Consider the following 23238-nt stretch of genomic DNA (forward strand, 5'->3'; position numbering starts at 1 on the left):
CAGAACACATCTGGGGTATATTGGAACGCCATCTTCGTGCCAGGTCTCACTGACCAACATCGATACCTCTCTTCAGTGCAACACTCCTTGTAGAATGAGCTGCCATTCCCCAACAAATCATCCAGCACCTGATTGAACTTGTGGCTGCGAGAGTGGAAGCTGAGGTCAAGGCTAAGGGTGGACCAGCACCACACTGAATTCCAGCATTACCGATGGAGGGCTTCATTGAATTTCTAAGTCATATTCAGCCAGGTGTCTGGATACATTTGATCACATAGTGTATACAAGAAAATGGATATCAGTAGTAGTGTATTTTACTGCACATGCACATCTAATTAAACTTTGTGGTGGACATTGAAGGCTTGTCAGTACGCACACTTAGAGCTGTGTAACATAGTTGAGCAGCTTGTCTCATGCTTACCTGGTGTCTGTCGGTGTCTCTGCAATCAGGTGAGTCAACTCCACAACAGCTTGTGGGTCGTTGACTACAGCCTCAGCCCAGCCCTGCGTCGCCATCACACGGAGCAAGTGGGCCTTTATGAAGGCGACGGCGGCCTGCTTCAGCCTGTTGGCAGAATGCCTAATCGCGATAACACCTGCGGCTGCCGCAGTCTCGACAGACAGCTGGGCGACCACCTGTTGCTCACAGTGCGCTTTCAGTACCGACAGGCCGTATACGTCGGCGGCGACCAGCAGCTTTGGGGCCATGCTGGGCAGCTGGGGCACCTGCAGGGTGTAGAGGTATGCCAGCACCTGGCGCAGCACAGGACCCTCTGTGTCCGAGAGTACGAGCTGGCTGCTGCTGCCCTCTACAGTGACGCGACGGAACATGTCCGCAAACACGGGACTCCTGGCGGCCAAGACAGCCCTGTGAGCCACAAGCCGCGTGTCCCCGGCCAGCAGAGTCACCACAGCGCCGTCCCTGGCGTCCAACAGGGCACCCAGGTCCACGGCCGTGGCCTCCTCAGCCTCATGAACTCGTCCCACTGTGAGGGATTCTGGAACACAGTTTCCCAAGGGAAAGGTGGGATTAGCTGCCAGTGCAGAGTTAATCATTTTATCAATTTAAAGGCATTTATAAAGCTGCCATCAGGATAAAATTCACACACAACATAGATTAAAGTGTGTAGATGAAGGAAATAATACTTTTGAAAATCTATTACCTCTTAAAACTTCCCCATTTGCTTGTAAAAAATGCCACGGAAGGAATACAGGCTGCCTATCATTTGTCTCTTTGTACAATTACTTGCTCAAAGTATCAAAATGGAGATCTAGCACAAAACTAAGAGCATATTTTATTCAACACACTGTCCCAATTTCTGCACTTATTTAAGAAAACAATGATATTTTATGTCTGAAATCTGTATCCCTCTGCCCTTAACCGCTAGCCCAGCATGTTTCTCTCCAGGGACTGATACAGGGGATCAACTAACTGCTGTCACAGTCTGGAATGACTTTCTAGAAAAATGATATAGAGGTGGCGGGCATAGCTTGATGGCAACTTCTCACATATTCCAACATGACAACACCCAATATTTTGTAGGGTAGTGGCATAACGGCCCCGTCCCCGCCCCCTTCCCCCTCCCCCAGTGGATAAAATTAAATTTTATGTGGGGTACAAACAACTGTGTCCAACTGTGTTTCGCTCACAATACTAAATTATTTCTAAAGGATCATGTTTATCATTAGTATTTCACAACAATGTAATAGTTATTACATAAGTTAACATTAATTAATTTTTATTTTTAAATTGTAGAAGTAATGAATGACACAAGTGGTGCATGCTACAGCTTGTCAAACGAATATATGAACTTCATCTTCCACACATAATCCTCCTGCTGCACACAATATTTTTCACTTTGTACCATGATGGAGAAATCGAGACATATAGATCACATATATTTCGATATCTCATAAAAATTTGTAGCAAATGACCAGAAATTTCGTCATCACTCACTTCATAATAATAAATGAAAAAATATTAATCTTCAACTCAACACTTACTATGTAGTGGCTGCTATTGTAGTGCAAGATGTCTACCGTACTTTATTTTTATTATTGTTTGTGGCACCTAGTCAGACTCAAAGCGTTGGCAAGTTAAAATCGTTCGATTTCTGACACTGCAGAAGTAAGGAGTCCAGCAATCAAGTGATACAGAAACAGTAAGTAGAGTGCACGAATTTTCGCTTGACTGATTTTAAGTAAAGGTGCAGGGTGAGGGTGACACAAGTGTCAATAGAGAGAGAAGTGGTCTAGAGGAAACAAGTTTTGTAACAACTGCATAACTTCACTGTAGACAGTTAGCTAACTTCCATTTTTGAGTAGTGTTAGACGCAATGGGAACGGCTACATCATTACAAATAAGAAGTACCAGTTATATAATTGACACATTAGTCTGAGGTTTAATAAAACGTCTACAGATGCTAAGTATCATTTACCTTTCATCACCTTCAAAATAAAATTTTCAAAGAAAATATTCTTCTTAGTGGAGTTTAGTTAATTGCTAAAGACGATGACTTAGTGTGTGTGTTTGGGAGGGTAGGGAGGTGGGGTAGGGGAGGTGGAGCTCTAGCTAGTGTCTGTTTGCACTCTGGGATAATGGTCTCAGAAAGGTTGGGAGCCATTACTGTAGGGGGATATGTCAGGGCCAGTCATAGAGAATATGTCATATTTTCAACACACATTTTTTCCGTCATTTCATAATTGATGACACCCTACCAAATTGTTGCAGATGGTACTGATAACTGACCTTTGCTGGTGTGAGTTCTTCATTACAAGCTGTTATTAGCGTTGAAAATTGTCACAGTTCCTGTTACTACGTTAGATGATCAGGTTGATCCTTTAGTTGACATTTTAAATTACTATTATTAATTGCACTTATTTTCTATCAGCTAGCTCTAAAAATCCGAGAAACAAGAAATCCCTTGGAAAGACAACATTCTAGCTGAATTTGTCGAACGTGGAAGAATTGGAATTAGAAATCTGTTAAATACTCCCTATCGTAACATATAGAAACAGGGGAATTTGCCCTCATATTCTAGAAAAACATTATACGATATTTGTCCTTAAAGGAGGAATGTCTTAAAATACGAAAATTACCGAAGTCTTAGCTTAGTTGTGAATGCCTTATCAAATAAAAGCTTCCACTGTCTTCGAACAGTTGACACACGATTATCAGAAAGTCAGTTTGGATTTGGAAAAAAACGAAGAATCCAAGAAGGAGTAATATCATTAAACTTAATTTGAAATTGTAAATACATAGCTTTGGTAGGTATACAGGAAATGTCTCATGATGTAAAATGGCCAAATAGAGTTTGAGATACAGGAGAGAGTATGAATATGCATAGAGAGTGATATGTTATGTGGAAGCTGTATAATAAAAGAGAAGACTTCCATTCGAGTGCACTCTACACAGGTTCTACGCATCTTCACAAATGAGTCCGGCAGGGTGGTGTACTATAAACAATTATCTTTAATCTATTCAACGAACAGGTACTTAGGAAGGGGGAGAAGTGTTACATGTAGTAATACAGGAGAATAGAGCAGGTATGCATGGCATAGCTGTTTTATCTGAAAGTGAATACAATCTAGGCCCATGCTAGTGGCCTCTGTGTGCATCAGAACCAGAATGGTCCCAAAAGTGCACCTCCATGGTGAATTTGGATAATCCATGAGTGGACATTGCACACCACACAGTCTCCCATTGAATGTGAAGTGACATCTCGATCGCCAAATACTGACTCTCAGCCCCCAACCGTGCCAATTTCACTTACTAACGAATACATACAAATAAAAGTGACCGACAACAACATGGGGTGTTTGATGGGCATTCTAATTCCCATCGTGTCCCGCAGCTGGGGCATTGGACTGGATGAAGAAGACCCATTGAGTTCCCTCCACGGTCGCCAGATCTAACACCTACGGACTTTTACTTGTGGAGAACTGTGAAAGATAACGTCTATCGACGTAAGCCACGCACGCTGGAGGAACTTCGCCAGGAGATTACAGCGACGTGAGCAGCGATCTACACTGTAACAGTGACTGACATAGTTGCGACGAGCCGGAAGCTGTGGCCGAGCGGTTCTAGGCGCTTCAGTCTGGAATCGCGCTCATGCTACAGTCTCAGGTTCGAATCCTGCCTCGGCCTAGATGTGTGGGATGTCCTTAGGTTAGTTAGGTTTAAGTAGTTCTAAGTCTAAGGGAGTAACGCCATCAGATGTTAAGTACCATAGTGCTTAGAGACTTTTAACGACCGCTCGTCATTCTGCTATGTGTATAGCCGCCGACTGTAAACATTTTAACACTTAAAGTAACCGTATGCTAAGCTGAAAGTTGTACAACATATGTGATGAATTATTAATTGTAAAATAAACACATAAGTAATAGTTTTCGTTCCTTATGGTGTGCATACATTTTTCTGGCTGACTGTATATAAAGAAGAATAAAAAAATTTTAATTAGTTACAAAGTTCGGCGTGTTACAATTTATTCAAAATGTAAACGTTACTACATATATTCGGATTAAGGTTATGACATCTTCGATGTGCCTGCCGTCATTGGCGATGAGGTGGCGCAGATGAATAGCGAAATTCTGCGTGACCTGCTGAAGTGTCGGAAAATCGATGCTGGCGATGACCCTCTGAGTGTCTGTTTTCAGCTCAGCAATAGTCTCTGGGTTATTGCTGTACGTCTTGACCTTAATATAGCCCCACCGAAAGAAGTCGATGTATTCAGATCCAGAGAATATGGAGGCCAATCGAGGCCCGTGCCTCCTGGGTACACCAGAGCCAGAATGCGGTCCCCAGAATGCTCCTCCAGGACATCAAATACTTCCCTGCTTCGAAGGGGTCTAGCACTATGAATAACATCTTATCGAAATGAGGGTAACTTTGGATAATCGTGATGATATCATCTTCCAAAACCTTTATGTACCGTTCGGTAGTCACCAAAAGAATATTGCACTGATTATTCCGTGACTGGAGACTGCACACCACACAGTCACCCGTTGAGGGTGAAGAGACTTCTCGATCACCGAATGCGCAGTCTCAGTCCACTACATGCGCCAATTTCGGTTATTGACGAACCCATCCAAATAAATGTGGGATTAGGGGTGAAACGAAACCATATTCACATCAAAGTCCTGTTCTTCAATTCTGGAGACAAGAGTGTAGGCGAAACAAAACTGCTGTTCCATGGCCCTCTGGCTTAATGGCTGAGGAGTTTGAATTTTGTATGGGAAAAGACGCATGTCTTCAACAACTATACGTCGCAGTGCCTCCCAGTTTATTCCCAGCTGTTGTGCAGCTCGTCTGATAGATTTCCTGGGGCTGGTTTGAAACACAGCGCTTGTCGTCTTGATGTTTTCAGGCGTTTCCACCCGTTTTGGTCCACCGACACTGCGAATACTGTCAGCACGAAAGCTACCCGTTCTCTCAAAATTGCGAATCATATTGATTATTAGCACACGCGGACCGGTTGTCTTCATCTTGATCTCTGTCGCACCACTTCCTTTGAGCCGCATTTGGGCTGTTATTGCTCGTGTAGTAGGCCTTCACAAGTGGTATATGTTCAGGTACGCTGTACCGTGACGTTTTCTCGTGCACATAGCCGACAACAACAAGGCGCACGTGCATACGCAAACTAATTCCCATCATCCCCCGCAGCCAACGGTGCAATTGGAACGTCATAAAGCAAACAGTTCAGAAGCTATGACGATTTCATTTCATGTAGGTCAATAATTGTCACCCCCAAACTTCCTGGCAGATTAAAACTGTGTGCCGGATCGAGACTCGAACTCAGGACCTTTGACTTTTGCGGGCAACTGCTCTGTCGACTGGGCTACCCAACCACGACTCACGTCCCGTCCTCTAGGCTACAGTTCTGCCAGTACCTCGTCTCCTACCCTCCAAACTTCACTAGCACTTCTGCCAGGAAGTTTCATATCAGCGTACACTCCGCTGCAGAGTGAAAATTTCAGTCTGCAAACATTCCCCCAGGCTGTGCCTAAGCTATGTCACCGCAATATCCTTTCTTTTATGGAGTGCTAGTCTTGCAAGATTCGCAGAAGAGCTTATGTGAAGTTTGGAAGGTAGGAGACGAGGTACTGGTAGAACTGAAGCCCAGAGGAGGGGACGTGAGTCCTGCTTGGGTACCTCAGATAGTTGAGCACTTGCCCACAAAAGGCAAAGGTCTTTAGTTCTTGTCTCGGTCCGGCACACCCTTTTAATATGCCAGGAAGTTTCATATCAGCGCACACTCTGCTGCAGTGTGAAAATTTCAATCTCGAATTGTCACCCTGTATGAATAATTTTCCTTCCTGATTTCTATTGTAAAAATGTTGTTGTTGTTGTTGTGGTCTTCAGTCAGAGACTGGTTTGATGCTGCTCTATCCTATGTAAGCGCCTTCATCTCAAAGTACCTACGGCTATCTACTTAATGTATTCATATCTTGGCCTCCCTCCACGCTGCTCTCCAATACTGAACTGGTGATAACCTCGATGCCTCAAACAAAGGCAGACGAACAAATCCCTTCTTCTAATCAATTTGTGCCACAAATTTCTCTTCTCCCAATTCTGTTCAGTACCTCCAGATTAGTTACGTGGTATATCCATTTAATCTCCAGCATCCTTCTGTAGCACCACATTTCGAAAGATTCTGTTCTCTTCTTGTATAAACTATTTATCGTCCATGTTTCACATCCATACACAGCTACACTCCATAAAAATTCTGTCAGGAATGACTTCCTGACATTTAAAACTGTGGTCTCACCGCCAGACACCACACTTGCTAGGTGGTAGCCTTTAAATCGGCCGCGGTCCGTTAGTATACGTCGGACCCGCGTGTCGCCACTGTCAGTAATTGCAGACCGAGCGCCACCACACGGCAGGTCTAGAGAGACGTCCTGGCACTCGCCCCAGCTGTACAGCCGACGGTCATAGGAATGGTACACTGACAATCACGCTCTCATTTGCCGAGACGATAGTTAGCATAGCCTTCAGCTACGTCATTTGCTACGACCTAGCAAGCGCCATCATCCTTTGTTATATTGCTATTATACTTCTGTATCATCAAGAGCGATGTTCTACAGTTATGAATTAAAGTTAAGTATTCCAGAAGCTACGTACTTTTCTTTATAGCATTCATTATGTATCCCATTTCAGACCTCACGCCAGTCAGCGTGTAATTAAACGCGTTCATTTCCGCCTCCTCTAGAAAAACAGTGTTGGCTCTTCGGCCTTCAAAAACTATACTCGATGTTAACAAATTTCTCTTCTTTTGAAACGCTTTCCTTGTCATTGCCAGTCTACATTTTACATCCTCTCTACTTCCACCATCTTCAGTTAATTTGCTCCCCAAATAGCAAAAGTCATCTACTACTTTAAGTGCCTCGTTTACTAATCTAATCCCCTAAGCCTCACCTGATTTAATTCGACTAGTTCCCATTATCATCGTTTCGCTTTTGTTTAAGTTCATCTTTTATCCGCCATTGAAGACACTGTCCGTTCCATTCGACTGCTCTTCCAGGTCCTATGCTCTCTCTGAGGGAATTCCAATGTCATTGGCAAACCACAAAGCTTTTATTTCTTCTTCGGATTTAAATTCCTAGTCTGAACTTTTCTTTTGTTTTCTTTACTGCTTTCTCAGTACATAGACTGAATGACGTTGGGGATGGGCTACAACCATGTCTCACTATATTCTCAACCACTGTTTTCCTTTCATGCCCCTCGGCTGTTATAACTGCCATCTGGTTTCTGCACAAATTGTAAATAGCCATTCAATCGCTGTGTTTCACCCCTGTCACCTTCAGAATGTGAAAGAGAGTATTCGAGTCAACATTGTCAGAAGCTTTCACTAAGTCTACAAATGCTAGAAACGTAGGCTTGCCTTTCCTTAATAAACCAAATAATCGTAAACATATGCCAGTATATTGCTCTTACGTCTTTCACCTTAGACAAATACATTTTTTTCAGCTTTGGAAGACAAGAGTCAATTATGAATGAAAAACGAGCGCAGTACTGTTATGTCGTCCATCAGTCCCTCCCGATGGGGATCCCACGCCGCACAGCAATACTCCAGAACAGGACGGACAAGCCTGGTGTAAGCTGTTGCAGCTTTTAAGCGTTCTGCCATTGAACTGCAGTCTTTGGTTTGCTCTAAGCAAAAAATTATCTATGTGATCGTTCCAATGTAGGTTATTTGTAATTGTAATCCCCAAGTATTTAGTTGGATTTACAGCCTTAATATTAAGTGTGACTTATCGCATAGTCAAAATTTCTTTGGATTTCTTTTAGCACTCATGTGAATAACTTCACTCTTTTCTTTATTCAGCTTCAATTGCCACTTTTTGCACCATACAGATATCTTATCTAAATGATTTTGCTGTTCGTTTTGGTCATCTGATGACTTAACAAGACGGTAAATAACAGCATCATTTGCAAACAATCTGAGAGGGCTACTCAGATTGTCTCCTATGTCGTTAATATTGTTCAGGAACAACAGAGGGAAAAATTTGGAAATTTGTGGTAAGGTCTTATGGGACCATACTGCTGAGATCATCCGTCCCTAAGCTTACACGCTATTTAATCTAACATAAACTAACTTACGCTAAGGACGACACACAGACCCATGCCCGATGGAGGACTCGAACCCCCGACGGGGGTAGTCACACGGAGCGTGACAAGACGCCCCAGACCGCGCGGCTACCCCGCTCGGCAACAACAGGTGGCCTATAACACTTCCTTGGGGAACGCAGGATATTGCTTCTGTTTTACTCGATGACCTTCCGTCTATTACTACGGACTGTGATCTTACTGAAAGGAAATCACGAAGCCAGTCGCACAACTGAGGCGATTTTCCATATTCATGCGGTTTGGTTAGAAGACGCATGTGAGGAACGGTGTCGAAAGTCTTCTGGAAATCTAAAAATATGGAATCAGTTTGACATCCCCTGTCGAGAGCACTCATTACTTCATGAGTATAAAGAGGTAGTTGTGTTTCACAACAACGATGTGTTTTGCATCCGTGATGTCTATGTGTCAATAAATCGTTTTCTTCGAGGTGATTCATAATGTTCGAACACAGTATATGTTCCAAAACCCTACTGTAAATCGACGTTAGTGCTGTGGGCCTGCAATTCAGTGGATTACTCCTACTTTCCTTCTTGGGTATTGGTGAGACTTGAGCAACCTTCCAGTCTTTAGGTACGGAACTTTCTGTGAGCAGGCGGTTGTACATAATTCCTAAATATGGAGCTATAGCATCAGCATAATCGGAAGGGAACCTCAGCGGGACTCAATCTGGACCGGAGGTCTTGCCTTTGCTAAGTGATTTAACCTGCTTTGCTACACCGTGGATGTCTACTTCTATGTTTCTCATCTAGGCAGTTGTTCTTTATCGGAATTCCGAAATATTTTTTTCGTCTTCTTTGGTGAATTAGTTTCGGAAAATCTGTTTAATAACTCTGCTTTAGTGGCACTGTCATCAATGACTTCGCCGTTGTTATCCCGCGGTGAAGGTATTGATTGCGTCTCGCCACTGGCGTGCTTTAAGTATGACCTGTCGCTGTCCTTGATCACTGTCAAATGTCCTCAGTGCCAGTGATTGGCCGCAGACACGCACTGCCGCTGGAGGAACACCTGTTTCTGGAGCTGAGCCGTGCGCCAGGTCTAAGACCATGGAAAGGGGTTGCTTGGACAAAAAAGTCTCCCTCGTCTGCCTCTCGCTAAAGGGTTAATAGAGGTGACGTTTGGGTATTTAAGCTGCTGATTCACACCAGCTTACGCCACGGCACTTCTGGGGTGAACACGTATACAGAATCACTGCATACCCACACATATGGAACTTTTGTGCATTGTGTGTTGGTTTTTTCTTTCACACATTTACAACCACACGGACAACGTTTATATATTCTCTTTGGCAAGTATTTCGATGGTTGTGTCTCTTTGTACTTTATCGATTATAACATCTAAACTAAAATATGTCATAAAGTAATTGCATTTCATAAATTTTAGCTCGTAATATTAAATATCACACATGAAATTATATGAAAGTTTTCAGAAAGGCAGCTGAGATAATATTGACCTGTCCAAGATTCGGAAAATAATTCTGGTATCGACAAGTACTTTTATGGAAAAGTAGTGCTAGAGGAGGATGTCCCGTCACATGTCCTCTTACTTAAGTTCAGCCTCCAGTTCCGAACTGTGCGAACTGTGTGGGATAGAGGAGAGAAGCCATATCGTTAGTTGGCTTAGTTCACCTCAGTCTACAGTACCTGTATCTAAATATCCCATGTTAAGACTAAATTTTTGCTAAATAATTAATAAGATCGAGTTTTCCTATTTCTATATCTTGTCAGATGGAAAATTAGATAGCAGATAATCGCTTTGGTGACAAGGAGAATAATTTCATCCTTAGTGCTTCCCACTTTCTGGGTTCCCAACTAAATACTTCGGATAGAACTGAAAACGCTCAGCCCATTGTGTCAAAAAGACTGCATGTAAGAAAATCGTAGAAATATGCAGTCGGATTTGTTGTTAAAGGTCTGAGTCATAGTTCGTCTCGCATAGCTATGACGCGCCGATGTCTGCTCGCGTCCTGCCCGTCGTGGAGTGCACGAGCTCGATTTCTTTGTTTACTCCTCACCGCGGCTCCGAGTACTGCTCCCTGTTACGAGCGAGCCGTGGTGCACACTGAACACCGGATAGCGGTCAGGATCACTTTTCAAATTGACTATGAACGGCTACGGCCTTTTGAAATTGAGTTGTACGGGATGATCTTCGCGTGGACCCACAGGATGTAACTGGTATTCAAATGTCCATTACTGGTAACGTTGAAGGTGTCAATATGCGCACCGAAGAATTGTGTACCTACATTGAGATCCACTACCTGCCAAACCTCAAGTTTAAGGACCCTAACGGCCACGGAGGGGCCTCCATTCGATTAGGGTCTTTCAGCTCCCGACTGAGGTCCCACCAGACATCATCATGTCGTCTTCCAAGCCATATGGCAATGTACGCAGCCCGACAGATGGAAAACCTTGATACCTATCCTGTTCTCAACAGTGTCCGTCAACTGAAATATTGAATTAGGGGAGCATGTGCCATTATACCTGTTTATAGGTGCATGCAGGACCATCACCACATATGACATGCAGCCCCGTACCTGTAGTTGCAGCAACTAGGAAGGACATTCCGCCAAAACCGCCCCTGGAGCTGGCTTGGAGAGACACCACTCAACGACGCTGCCCCCATTGTGACGTCCATTGTTCATTCTGTCACCTATGCTATGCCCACTGCACAAATGCTGGTCTTCAGCACTACTCACGTGATCCATTACAGACGATGACTGCCATCGCAGAGACTGATATGGCACTTATCACATCACTGGAACTAGAGCTGTTAACTGGAGGAGACACTCTCCTGCCTAGCACCGATGACAACAACACAGAAATGGCTACTACTGTTGTACAAACTTCTGCCTTCCTTCTGCCAGCCATTGAAGCAATGGGCAATTGCTACCACAGCTATGAAAAGCGTGTTTACAAACAAAAGCCTCAATGGAAGCGCCAGAAATGGCACTGTGACCATTGGATGACTACCATAACAAATGGTGCCTGATGATGACCAAATGTCTGATGACGCCAAGTCCTCTGACACTTTGTCTCATGATTGCTTAATGTCATAGTGACAGTCGTGCCAACCCTTTTTGCGTGCATCCCAGGTGGCATAACTCTTTTGGTACCGACTCCACTTGTGTGCACAGCAGACGACACAACATCTATAGTAATGAGCTTCTGGGAATATGAGGTAGAGGATGACACCGCACTAGCGGGGCAGAGCAATAACACAGTGATTGACAATGCTACAGATGCCACAGTTGGTATACCATGGAGAGCCACTGACAGAGGGCACGTAACTTTCCAGGTGTGCATGGGAACTGAATCATACTGACAGGCCATGCTCAATGTCAATAACATCAATGCGCACCATAAACTGACGATGTTAGAAGGCTTACAGAATACAGCAGGTGCAGGCATAGCCCTCCTCCAGGAGATGTGATGTATTTCGTCAGCTCTTTCAGATACACCACTCATGTTTTCCACCCATCATGACGTCCTTCTCTGTGAAGGTTTGATTGCCTCACAGAAGCAGCACGGCGCTCACTCTCCATCGCATCAGAACTGTAAATATCTACACCATCTGCCAACTACACACCATATGAAGCCCTCTCCACGATTCATTCAAATATAAATGTCGTGTGACCAGCGCCTCCCGCAGGTAGACCATTCACCGGGTGCATGTCTTTCGATTTGACGCCACTTCGCGACTTGGGGGTCGATGGGGATGAAATGATGATAATGAGGACAACAGTCCCTGAGAGGAGAAAATTTCTGACCCAGCCGGCAATCGAATCCAGGCAGTTAGGATTGGCATTCTGTCGCACTGACCACTTAGCTACCGGGGGCGGACTTTCGACTTGTTGACACGTGGGAATAAGTACATGACGATAGGGAGGGTTTCACACACCATATCAGCAATTCTCATCCACATACACGGCATCTCTCAAGCCTGAATGCCAACAGCTCATGGAGGCAATATGGAAATCCGGCACCGTAATGGCTTCCTTGAAGAGTGGAAGCATCAGTGTCTATTGATCCGTTTTGCTCCAGAACTCTGACATGAAGATCTTCACTTGACTTTCTACACCACAGCTGAGAAGGGTTCCCTGCTTTATGGTCTCCCACAATCAGGCGTCTTTAGGAGGCAGTCTCACCATCTGCACTGCCTTATGTCGGTACTGTAACATTACTGTGCTTATGCAGACACTGTGACACTGTGTCTGATGGGAGTCTTGGCCTCCCTTGATTTCAGCTACACATTCGAAAGGGTTCATCACTCTTATATGGCAGTAGTGATGCAGAATATGGGATTCCCAGACAGCTCTGCTGCGCGACATCTTGGATCCTATATGATCGTCGACTTATGCCATCCATGCTGGTACAAGGATTGGTGTGGCAGATGCTCTTCCAAGGTCCTGTACTTTCTCGCCATGGAACTGTTACTTTGCGGCCTCCGCCAGCTCCTCATTGAGTCTGTGGGCGACCTGGTCCTTGTCCTGCGCAACAGAAACGATGTTCAAGCAACACTGAAGTGGGTGGGGCACTAGGGAATTGCTTTAGACAGTGTCATTAACATTTTCAAATCTCGCTCATTGCCTATAAGACGTGGACCGCCTGCTGAATGCGTTACTCTGCTGCAGGTCCGTGACATGATAACATGTCTACGCATTAATTTTTACAGTCAACTTGGTGTGTTTTGTCGCCCTTAACAATAGGCGCTTATTATGCTGGATCCGGGCAGAGCTCCTTTACCACTGAATCTGAACCCTGCACATCTACAATGGACACAGTATGCAAACATTTATGTTGCATCGCAAATCCTGCGCATGGCCCAGACTTTTCCCATCCTGCCGTCAATGGATAGACACAAGTTATCCACACTGGCATGTGGTTTAAGGTGAGCTATGAGTCCCCCACCCTTGTGAAGGGCAAAGGAGGCCTCAGTCTTTGTCATCTCCAACATCAAGCAATTGTCTTTAAATTCTTGGATGTCAAGATGTGGCAACGTATTTTGACTTGTCTGATCAGCTTATTGACCAGTCCCAACGTCCATTCCCTGCTGGAGCTATTTCTTTCATGAATACAACTACATCTGGACCCCGCTTCTTCCTCCACATCTACCGATGGCCAAGATTATGCCTCACTTGCAATCGTAGCTTCTGCTGAATGGGATTGAGGAGAAACAACCCCTTGTTGCGTGGAATGCTGTATTGCGTCAGATGTCCAGTACACCTGATACATGATGGTTATTGGGAAGCAGGTATTGGAGTCGCTTCTATCCAGGATACACCTCGTAGCATCGCCATTATATACCACATGTGGCCTACAACGATGGCTGTGAAGGCCAGGCGAGTAATGTTTAGCCTTTGGTCCAGCAGATGTCGGCATTTATTTCACACGACTCCTGACATTATCACAGCCCAAAAGCTTCTCTTCCCAGCTATGAACTGTTTCCTGTGGACTAAGACTCAATCAGAAGCTCGGATTAGCGGACATGCTGGCTAGTACCTGTTTGGTGGTGGTCGATTTGTGGCAGTACCTTAATGACTGTCATTGTGCAGTTGTCAAGAACTCTAAGAACCAACAATATTTATCGGACATTCTCAAGGGTGCTTTCTGTAACCACCTTCACAGCTGGATCATACATGCTAGGAACAGCGACATACCTTCCTTTCCTCCATTTTACAGAATCTATCTCCTGAACAGTTATTCATACACACTTGTGAAAAGCTATGCGTCAGTGATTTGCTAACGCATCTTTACCACCCAGATTTTCTCTCAATGATGCTGAAGGCTATCGTCAGTCCACATGGGGAAGTGCTGGTGCAGCGGAGATGGCTTAAAAACACAATTAAAAAAGAACTTCGCTGTATCCTCCTTCCCCTCTGATAAACGTTAATGGTGTCATATTAACTGGGGCTACACATGAAGTTGAGGAGATTTTTTTGTCAGGGGGGGGGGCTTCTTATTAAGTTTAGGATAAGAGTGGCGATGGTACTAACTTCTTCTTTTCTTTGTATGCCTATTTATAGTCAAGAATGTGAGAAATATGGTAAAAAAATGGTCAATGAGGCATAGCTGACACTTTCTCCACCCAGGGACTGGGTATTGTGTTGACTTCAACATCATTTCATCCCAATCGACACGTAGGCGCTGAATTGACTTCACCTGAAAAGCCTTGCAACAAGTTGTTGGACACACACAGGTGAGGCTCCTGGCGTACCCACAAGCATCATCATTGTATTCAGTTTTGTAGGCAATGAAATTATTAAATATGACTTTCTAATTATTGCCGTGCGGAGTGGCTGCGCGGTTTAGGCGCCATGCCACGGACTGCACAGACCCTACCGCCGGAGATTCCAGTTCTCACTCGGGCATGGGTGTGTGTGTTGTTCATAGCATAAGTTAGTTTAAGTTGTGTATAAGTCTTAGAGACCGATGACCTTAGTTTGGTCCCTTAGGCATTCACACACATCTGAACACAGTTTTCTAATTATTAGTTTGTGGGTTTTTATTACTGCTCTTGTTTTTTGCTGATTTCGACTGGTTCATCCAACTAATTCAATAAGAAGAAATATCTCTAAAGGAATAGTTGGGTACAAAGAACTGGATCGCCCATCTCACAATTTTTGTAATTCTGTGGGATATTTTGAAAAATTTGAGCATAACTTTGTATCTGATTGCTGTGGCTTTGCGGAAGTTCGTTGCCAATGTGATGCATTGTGTTGATTCATCGGTTGTCACTCTTCCATTCCAAATATAGAACATCTGTGCTACATTACGCAAATGCATCATGTAGCTGTTTCTCATTGATATTCGTCTTCAAAGTCAGTTCTGCACATATTTCTATAATACCGATAATTTGAGAAGTGCTTTCACTTCATCAGTGGCTTCTGGATGAGGTACAACTGATAGAGCTTTGTCCAGAAGCAGCAGACAAGAAGACAAATGCGCCACCAAAATGGCTCAACTCTGAGAGTACGACGAAGTCTTTTATGCTCTGTAGTGCATTCGTCCCTCATAATGAGCTGACGTGATTAGAGTTCTGTACCCATTACGGTAGTTTTGTGGGTACTGGATGGAGATATCGCACTGATTGAAAAGTCGACAGTAATTTTGTTGCTGAAAGCGATGTTTGGCCACTATCGAAAACAGTTGCTGCAGTTCCAGATGACGCAGCTGCAAGGGTACTACTTTATTCCCACCATATGTTTTTCAAAATAAATGAAACGGACAACGCTCTGATTTTGCCTCCTGGGGCATGTAGGATATACTATCAACGACATTGACTTGTAATTGTACGCATGGTTGTGTCATAGCCTATATGTTGTTCTGGAACCAATCCCAGAAGATTCGTTTGAACAGATGTGCCCAATTAGTCAACGTTATAGAGTGTTTGCCGCTGCTTATTGTGAACGAAAACGTTGTTTGAGGCAGATTCGGGGCAGTCATTCCCAATAGTTTGTTAGGGACTGATAAGCATATGTCGTCCATCGAAACCATTACCTCGTTATAGAGGTCTGGCGTGAATCGAATGTTCGGATTTTGATTATTGGAATGCATCGATGTTAACCCTTAACTGGAAGCGATATTTTAACGAACGTAACTAAAATCGCGGGTCCAAATGGACCCTTGAATAAAAATTCAACACAATCCCAATAAAAGATATAATTCATATGTAAATGCCTAATGATTGTGTTAAAATAAATTTTATTTCAAATATAAATAAACTTTTATTGAGGAAAAATTTTATATCGTGTTATTTGTTTAACTTTAAGTCCTATGTTTTATATTTAATAAGAATTTTTAGCATGTTACTTTGGAATGCTATATGAGTGCTTACATAAAAAAACCTAGATATACGGTGGGGTTTCTCATAACCTCCGCTTAACATAAATAACGACTCTACATGCCATCAGTCAGAAACAAAAATAATGAAAACGAAACATGGAGGTGTCCAAATGTTATCTGTATCAGTACCTGAACGAAGAGCGGCACTTGGTACACAACACTGCTTTTACTGCATGCCGTTTACAGATGAATTTAAAACAAGTGTCCCATTTTTGTGATTGTTTGCGGTCAGTTTTAGGACCACATAAATAAACTTTTCCTCTTTTTCGTGATCCACATTGGTTACAAGGCGAATTTTCTGGTCATTGGTCATTTTGTGGTTTATCAGCTGCCCCTAGAAAATTATCTATCCTACTCTCAAATCTACTGAACATGAAGAATCTTTCTTTCAGTGATAAAGGGCCTTATCAAATTTAGTCCAATTTCTTTTCTGTAATTATTACGTTTCATACGTTTTCCATCATTTGATGCCTCCCATAATACAAATCCATTTGCACTCGTAACATTGAATGTTCTTGTAAAGACTGAATAATTGGCGAATTTCTGATGGAATGTATCAACACCACCTTTCGTTCTGTTGTAAAATTCAATTATCTCATGTTTTCCACTACTTTCATTGACTGAATTGTCATGGTGCATTGATGAGATCACAACTGCGCTTGGATCCTTCTTAGGGACACAAGATGCCAATGATTTATCCTGCATGAAACCAACTAACGTAGATCCTACTACCCCTTGTTTATTGGCTAAAAATTCTGGTGGTATTTCCCTTTTAATTTTGTTCATCGTTCCAATGAAGGTCCGACCATTTTAAATCAGTCTGTCAACGAGCTCCACAGGAGAAAACCCATTATCGGCAGTTATATTTCTATTTGTTCCAAATAAAGGTTCTGCAAGCTGCAGTACATTCTGTGTTGGAACTGAAAGATGGCTTATTTTATTAGTAATTGCTTTGCCTGTGTAGATAAAAGCATTGTATAAACAGTGTGTTTTAGCGTCGCAAAGTCACTTAATCTTGATGCCATATTTAGCAGACTTCGAGTGCATATGAACCCTGAAAAAACATTTCCCTCTAAAAGGGCAAAGCAGTTCATCAACTGTCAAATATTCTGAGCAGCTATTTTTCTTTTTTTTTTTTTTTTTTTGACAGTTCAGAATGAAATTTCCAAATATTTCTGAGTGAGAGTAGCGCGTCCATTAGTTCTTCTTCCTTCCCTAGAATTCATATATTGAAATCTGAAAGCAGATAACAGGAACATAAATCGCTTCACTGACATCGTTATTCTGAATCGTAAACAAAAGCATTCTGCATTGTTTGGGTGACCAGTATGCAAGCGGCCTAACCCGTCGGACGACTACAAACTAGGACGACCTGGAACTGCTCTACGTTGTTGGCGGCATTGCAACTTGTTCGCCGATGTTTCCTGCTCCAGCGTAAAGTCAAGCGCCGGTATACCAGTCGTGAACGATAGAGAGGAGATGGCTGTGAGACTCGCACGCTGGCCGACGCTTCTCCAGGATAACAACGTGAGAGCGGCGGCCCCTACGCCAAGACGACTTAGCGCCGCGCCCGAGTGGTCGCGGTCCAACTGAGTGGTAGCTTCAAGGTCGGCGAGTTCCACAGCAACTTCGAGATTAGGCACTAGTATATCAGCGACTTAGGATTGTTTATACTGAAAAAAAATGGTTCAGATGGCTCTGAGAACTATGGGACTTAACATCTCAGGTCAGTCCCTCGACTTAGAACTACTTAAAACTAACTAACCTAAGGACATCGCACACATCCATGCCCGAGGCAGGATTCGAACCTACGACCGTAGCAGCAGCGCGGTTCCGGACTGAGGCGCCTAGAACCACTCGGCCACAGCGGCCGGCGTTTATACTGAAGATCACTGCGTATTTTTCATGTCGCCCTTTGCTTGCGACACATCTGTCTAATTGACAAACTTTTTTCCTTTCGTAATAAAACTCACTAATACGATTTGTCTGAGTGTTGCCTAGCGATCCGAGACTAGGCTGGATTTAACATTTTCCCAAATTGCCAAATTCCACTACTCGCTGTTGGTGTGAGACTTGTACGTTTTCGAGGACGACGGTGAATGTGGTATATCGTAATGATTAACTACTTCAGTATCATCGTTACATAGTTTTAAAGTGATCGATTTTTCGGTATCTTCAGTCAAAGGTCGACTACAAAACTGGTATCATTGCCAGGTGTAGTCTCGCCGACAGTCATCTTTTCTTACTTTTCCGGCATTTCCCGACAGGCATGCAGGGATAATCGCTGTTGCAGAAGTCATATGGACTATAAATCATGTTTTTGTTGAAGACTTCCATTAAGTATGGGTCAATTCGACTTCGGGTATGTGTGATTCTGTTGATCAGTGTGAAGTTGCCTGGATTTTGTGGTCAATAAAATAGAAATGTATGCCTGTGACACTCTTCTACTTTGCCGTTCAACGGAATACATTCAGAAGCGTGTCTCTCCAAAACCATGATGATCGGCGATGAAAATTATTCAGAACTTCTGTGTTTGGTTAATGTCAGGCGCAGAAAATATTATGACATTCAGGTGATGACCCACCAGTGAACCTAAGTTCCTTTACTTCATCCTATGAATGTCTGCGTGTGAATACAGGGTGTTTCAAAAATGACCGGTATATTTGAAACGACAATAAACACTAAACAAGCAGCAATAGAAATACACCGTTTGTTGCAATATGCTTGGGACAACAGTACATTTTCAGGCGGACAAACTTTCGAAATTACAGTAGTTACAATTTTCAACAACAGATGGCGCTGCAAGTGATGTGAAAGATATAGAAGACAATGCAGTCTGTGGGTGCGCCATTCTGTACGTCGTCTTTCTGCTGTAAGCGTGTGCTGTTCACAACGTGCAAGTGTGCTGTGGACAACATGGTTTATTCCTTAGAACAGAGGATTTTTCTGGTGTTGGAATTCCACCGCCTAGAACACAGTGTTGTTGCAACAAGATGAAGTTTTCAACGTAGGTTTAATGTACCCAAAGGACCGAAAAGCGATACAATAAAGGATCTGTTTGAAAAATTTCAACGGACTGGGAACGTGATGGATGAATGTGCTGCAAAGGTAGGGCGACCGCGTACGGCAACCACAGAGGGCAACGCGCAGCTAGTGCAGCAGGTGATCCAACAGCGGCCTCGGGTTTCCGTTCGCCATGTTGCAGCTGCGGTCCAAATGACGCCAACGTCCACGTATCGTCTCATGCGCCAGAGTTTACACCTCTATCCATACAAAATTCAAATGCGGCAACCCCTCAGCGCCGCTACCATTGCTGCACGAGAGACATTCGCTAACGATACAGTGCACAGGATTGATGACGGCGATATGCATGTGGGCAGCATTTGGTTTACTGACGAAGCTTATTTTTACCTGGACGGCTTCGTCAATAAACAGAACTGGCGCATATGGGGAACCGAAAAGCCCCATGTTGCAGTCCCATCGTCCCTGCATCCTCAAAAAGTACTGGTCTGGGCCGCCATTTCTTCCAAAGGAATCATTGGCCCATTTTTCAGATCCGAAACGATTACTGCATCTCGCTATCTGGACATTCTTCGTGAATTTGTGGCGGTACAAATTGCCTTAGACGACACTGCGAACACCTCGTGGTTTATGCAAGATGGTGCCTGGCCACATCGCACGGCCGACGTCTTTAATTTCCTGAATGAATATTTCGATGATCGTGTGATTACTTTGGGCTATCCGAAACATACAGGAGGCGGCGTGGATTGGCCTCCCTATTCGCCAGACATGAACCCCTGTGACTTCTTTCTGTGGGGACACGTGAAAGACCAGGTGTACCGCCAGAATCCAGAAACAATTGAACAGCTGAAGCAGTACATCTCATCTGCATGTGAAGCCATTCCGCCAGACACGTTGTCAAAGGTTTCGGGTAATTTCATTCAGAGACTAAGCCATATTATTGCTACGCATGGTGGATATGTGGAAAATATCGTACTATAGAGTTTCCCAGACCGCAGCGCCATCTGTTGTTGACAATTGTAACTACTGTAATTTCGAAAGTTTGTCTGCCTGAAAATGTACTGTTGTCCCAAGCATATTGCAACAAACGGTGTATTTCTATCGCTGTTCGTTTAGTTTGTATTGCCGTTTCAAATATACCGGTCATTTTTGAAACACCCTGTATGTTAAAATAACCTGAGTGGTCATTTGTGCAAACAAATGTTCGATAGGGTTATGTCACCTGTCACTAACAATGGTAATGTTGAGGGTGATGAATGTAATTTCGTCTGTTTCTCTTATCCACCTGCTCAGAGCATTGCTGGTGTTTCATTTTAGATGGCACTACAAGTTACAATTATCAGTTTTTACGATAACCCCACCTGTGTCATGCCTCAAATCATAATTAGCACCACAGTCTAATGCACCAAGATATAGATCGGTATGCAGTGTTCGTCTGAATCGAAAAGCGCGTAGTCGATTGCTTTCCATTCTTACTTCACGTTGCTCGTTTGTTTCTGCGGTTCGTGATTCCTTTTTCTTCCGTGCTAGAGGTCTACATTGACCAATAGCTCTTTGTAAAAATCTGATGTGAAGGGAGGAAGGGAGGAAATTGGGGCTCAATGTCCCGTCGAGATCTAGGTCATTAGAGGCGGAGCACACAGTCGGAATGTTTCAACGACGGGGAACGAATCCGGCAGTTCCCTTTCAAAGAAACCACTCCAGTATTTGCCAGGAGAGACTTAAGGTAATCACGAAAACCTAAATCTGGATGCTCAGACATACATTCGACACCTTCGTCTTCCCTAATAAGGAACCAATTTGGTAACGACTGCACCATCCGGTTCGCTTGATAGTGAAAGTATTGCTTCGCGGAAACTATTACAATTAGTTTGTAAAAAGAAGAGAAAATGGAGTCAGTTGTGTTATGCCGAGCTGCAGTTTGAAGTTTATAATTAATACCACTTGTTACGTCTGACACGAACTGAAAAATCTATGTTTAACTCATTTCACATACGTCATACATACGGGAATGCAAGAACTGCCGCTGAACAATGTGACACACACAAATATGTTGAAAGGACAGCGCACCACACATTCGAAAATAAAATATGAGTAGACGTCTATGGTAACGCCTCAATGTTGGCGCACCTGCACAGACGGATAGCGTTTTCGCCTGCCGCCACTTGCATTCAGTTGAAAGCTGGCAACTTCCGAGATGCCTCTCAGTTACATTTGCATTGTGTGTTACTGCTGCTAAAATGTTTGCTTCACTTTTATCAATAATTGCTCTTGTTTCTTCTTGGCGTGTTCTATTCTCGACACTTACAGTTTCTAGATTTTCCTTAAACAACTTTAATACAGTTCAAAAGTCTCTGTTTGTTGACACACAACAGATCAGCAAAGTTTAATTGCAAATAATCGAATGGTATAGAATCGAAGGAGGGACAAATAAAGAAACGTTCATATATAGAGGTAGGGGTGCAAATGTGGAAGCGTGTGGGTAATGTGGGAACGTCTAGTACCTGGCGTGCAGAGTGTTGTACTCTAGTTGGGCAGCCAGAAATTGTGGCAATAGTTCCTGTTTGTCATGGTAGAGGGTTAGCAGTCAGCTGAGCAACAGGCGCTGTGACAGTGATGCAATTTACGTTCGTGCATTTTCTAAACCTTTTTCGAGGGAAGCTGTGGTATTATATTTATCTACATACTTTTTAGTTATCTTTCTTTACTGATAGCTTCTAAAGGGAGGTGCATAGAAGGTTTTAGCAGTCCTTTGTCAACCTTAAATGGATAGTTGCTTAATGTAATCTACCGAAATTGAAAATGGCCATTGTGTAGGTAATGTGGAAGCATACATAGGATGGCTTTGTGGAAACGTTTCCTCAATACCAACATCAAATACATTACTTCTAATACGTTTTGCGTCTGTTTCTAGATGCCACGAAAGCTAACTGATGGGAAAGCAAGAGTTATTGTGAAGAAGTGGGATGCTGAAAACATGATTAAGACTATAATAGCCTTAAGGGTAATTGGTAAATGCCATCCTTCAGGGTGGATTCAAACTGAGCTCTTCTGAGAGTGGTTTGACAACTTCATTTCTAAGGCACAAAAAAAAACAAATGGTTGAAATGGCTCTGAGCACTTTGGGACTTAACATCTGTGGTCATCAGTCCCCTAGAACTTAGAACTACTTAAACCTAACTAACCTAAGGACATCACACAGACACATCCAAGCCCGAGGCAGGATTCGAACCTGCGACCGTAGCGGTCACGTGGTTCCAGACTGAAGCGCCTAGAACCGCACGGCCACACCGGCCGGCTCTAAGGCACATCCCTCAAAAGAATCTTCTGTGTTGTTAATTCTTGATGGGCATAACAGTCATGCCAGAAACCTTCAAATTACAGAACGTGCAAGGGAGAACCATGTTACAATCGTAAGCATCCCGCCTCACACCTCTCATAAAATTCAGCCGCTTGATAAGACCTTTATGGGCACTCTAAAAACGTATTACGCTTTGTTCGTCAATGGTTGCAGCACAGTAGCCAGCCCTTAGGACCATATGACATATCTGTGTTGTTTGGGAAAGCCTACATAAAGTGCCAGACTGGCTCAACTGCTGCAAAATGATTTTTGGAGACTGGAATTTTCCCATGTGACAGGACTGTTTTTGCGTAAATCGACTTTATAGCTGTAACGTCGGCTTTAGATGAGGCCAGAAGTGTGAGATGACCTGATGAGAATCCAGCATCTCCAAGTGGAAGTAATGACCT

General features: G+C 43.5%; 1 protein-coding gene across 1 annotated transcript in view; it reads right to left on the reverse strand.

Annotated features, from left to right (window-relative positions):
- LOC124741123 (poly [ADP-ribose] polymerase tankyrase-1-like) overlaps positions 1-23238 on the reverse strand; it is a 101803-nt gene that overhangs the window by 23913 nt on the left and 54652 nt on the right. The window contains exon 4 of the mRNA XM_047248656.1: positions 422-998. Coding sequence (XP_047104612.1) covers positions 422-998 — 577 coding nt within the window. The remainder of the gene's footprint in view (positions 1-421; positions 999-23238) is intronic.

This window comes from Schistocerca piceifrons, unplaced genomic scaffold (genome assembly GCF_021461385.2).
Source record: "Schistocerca piceifrons isolate TAMUIC-IGC-003096 unplaced genomic scaffold, iqSchPice1.1 HiC_scaffold_1870, whole genome shotgun sequence".
NCBI classification, from domain to species: domain Eukaryota; kingdom Metazoa; phylum Arthropoda; class Insecta; order Orthoptera; family Acrididae; genus Schistocerca; species Schistocerca piceifrons.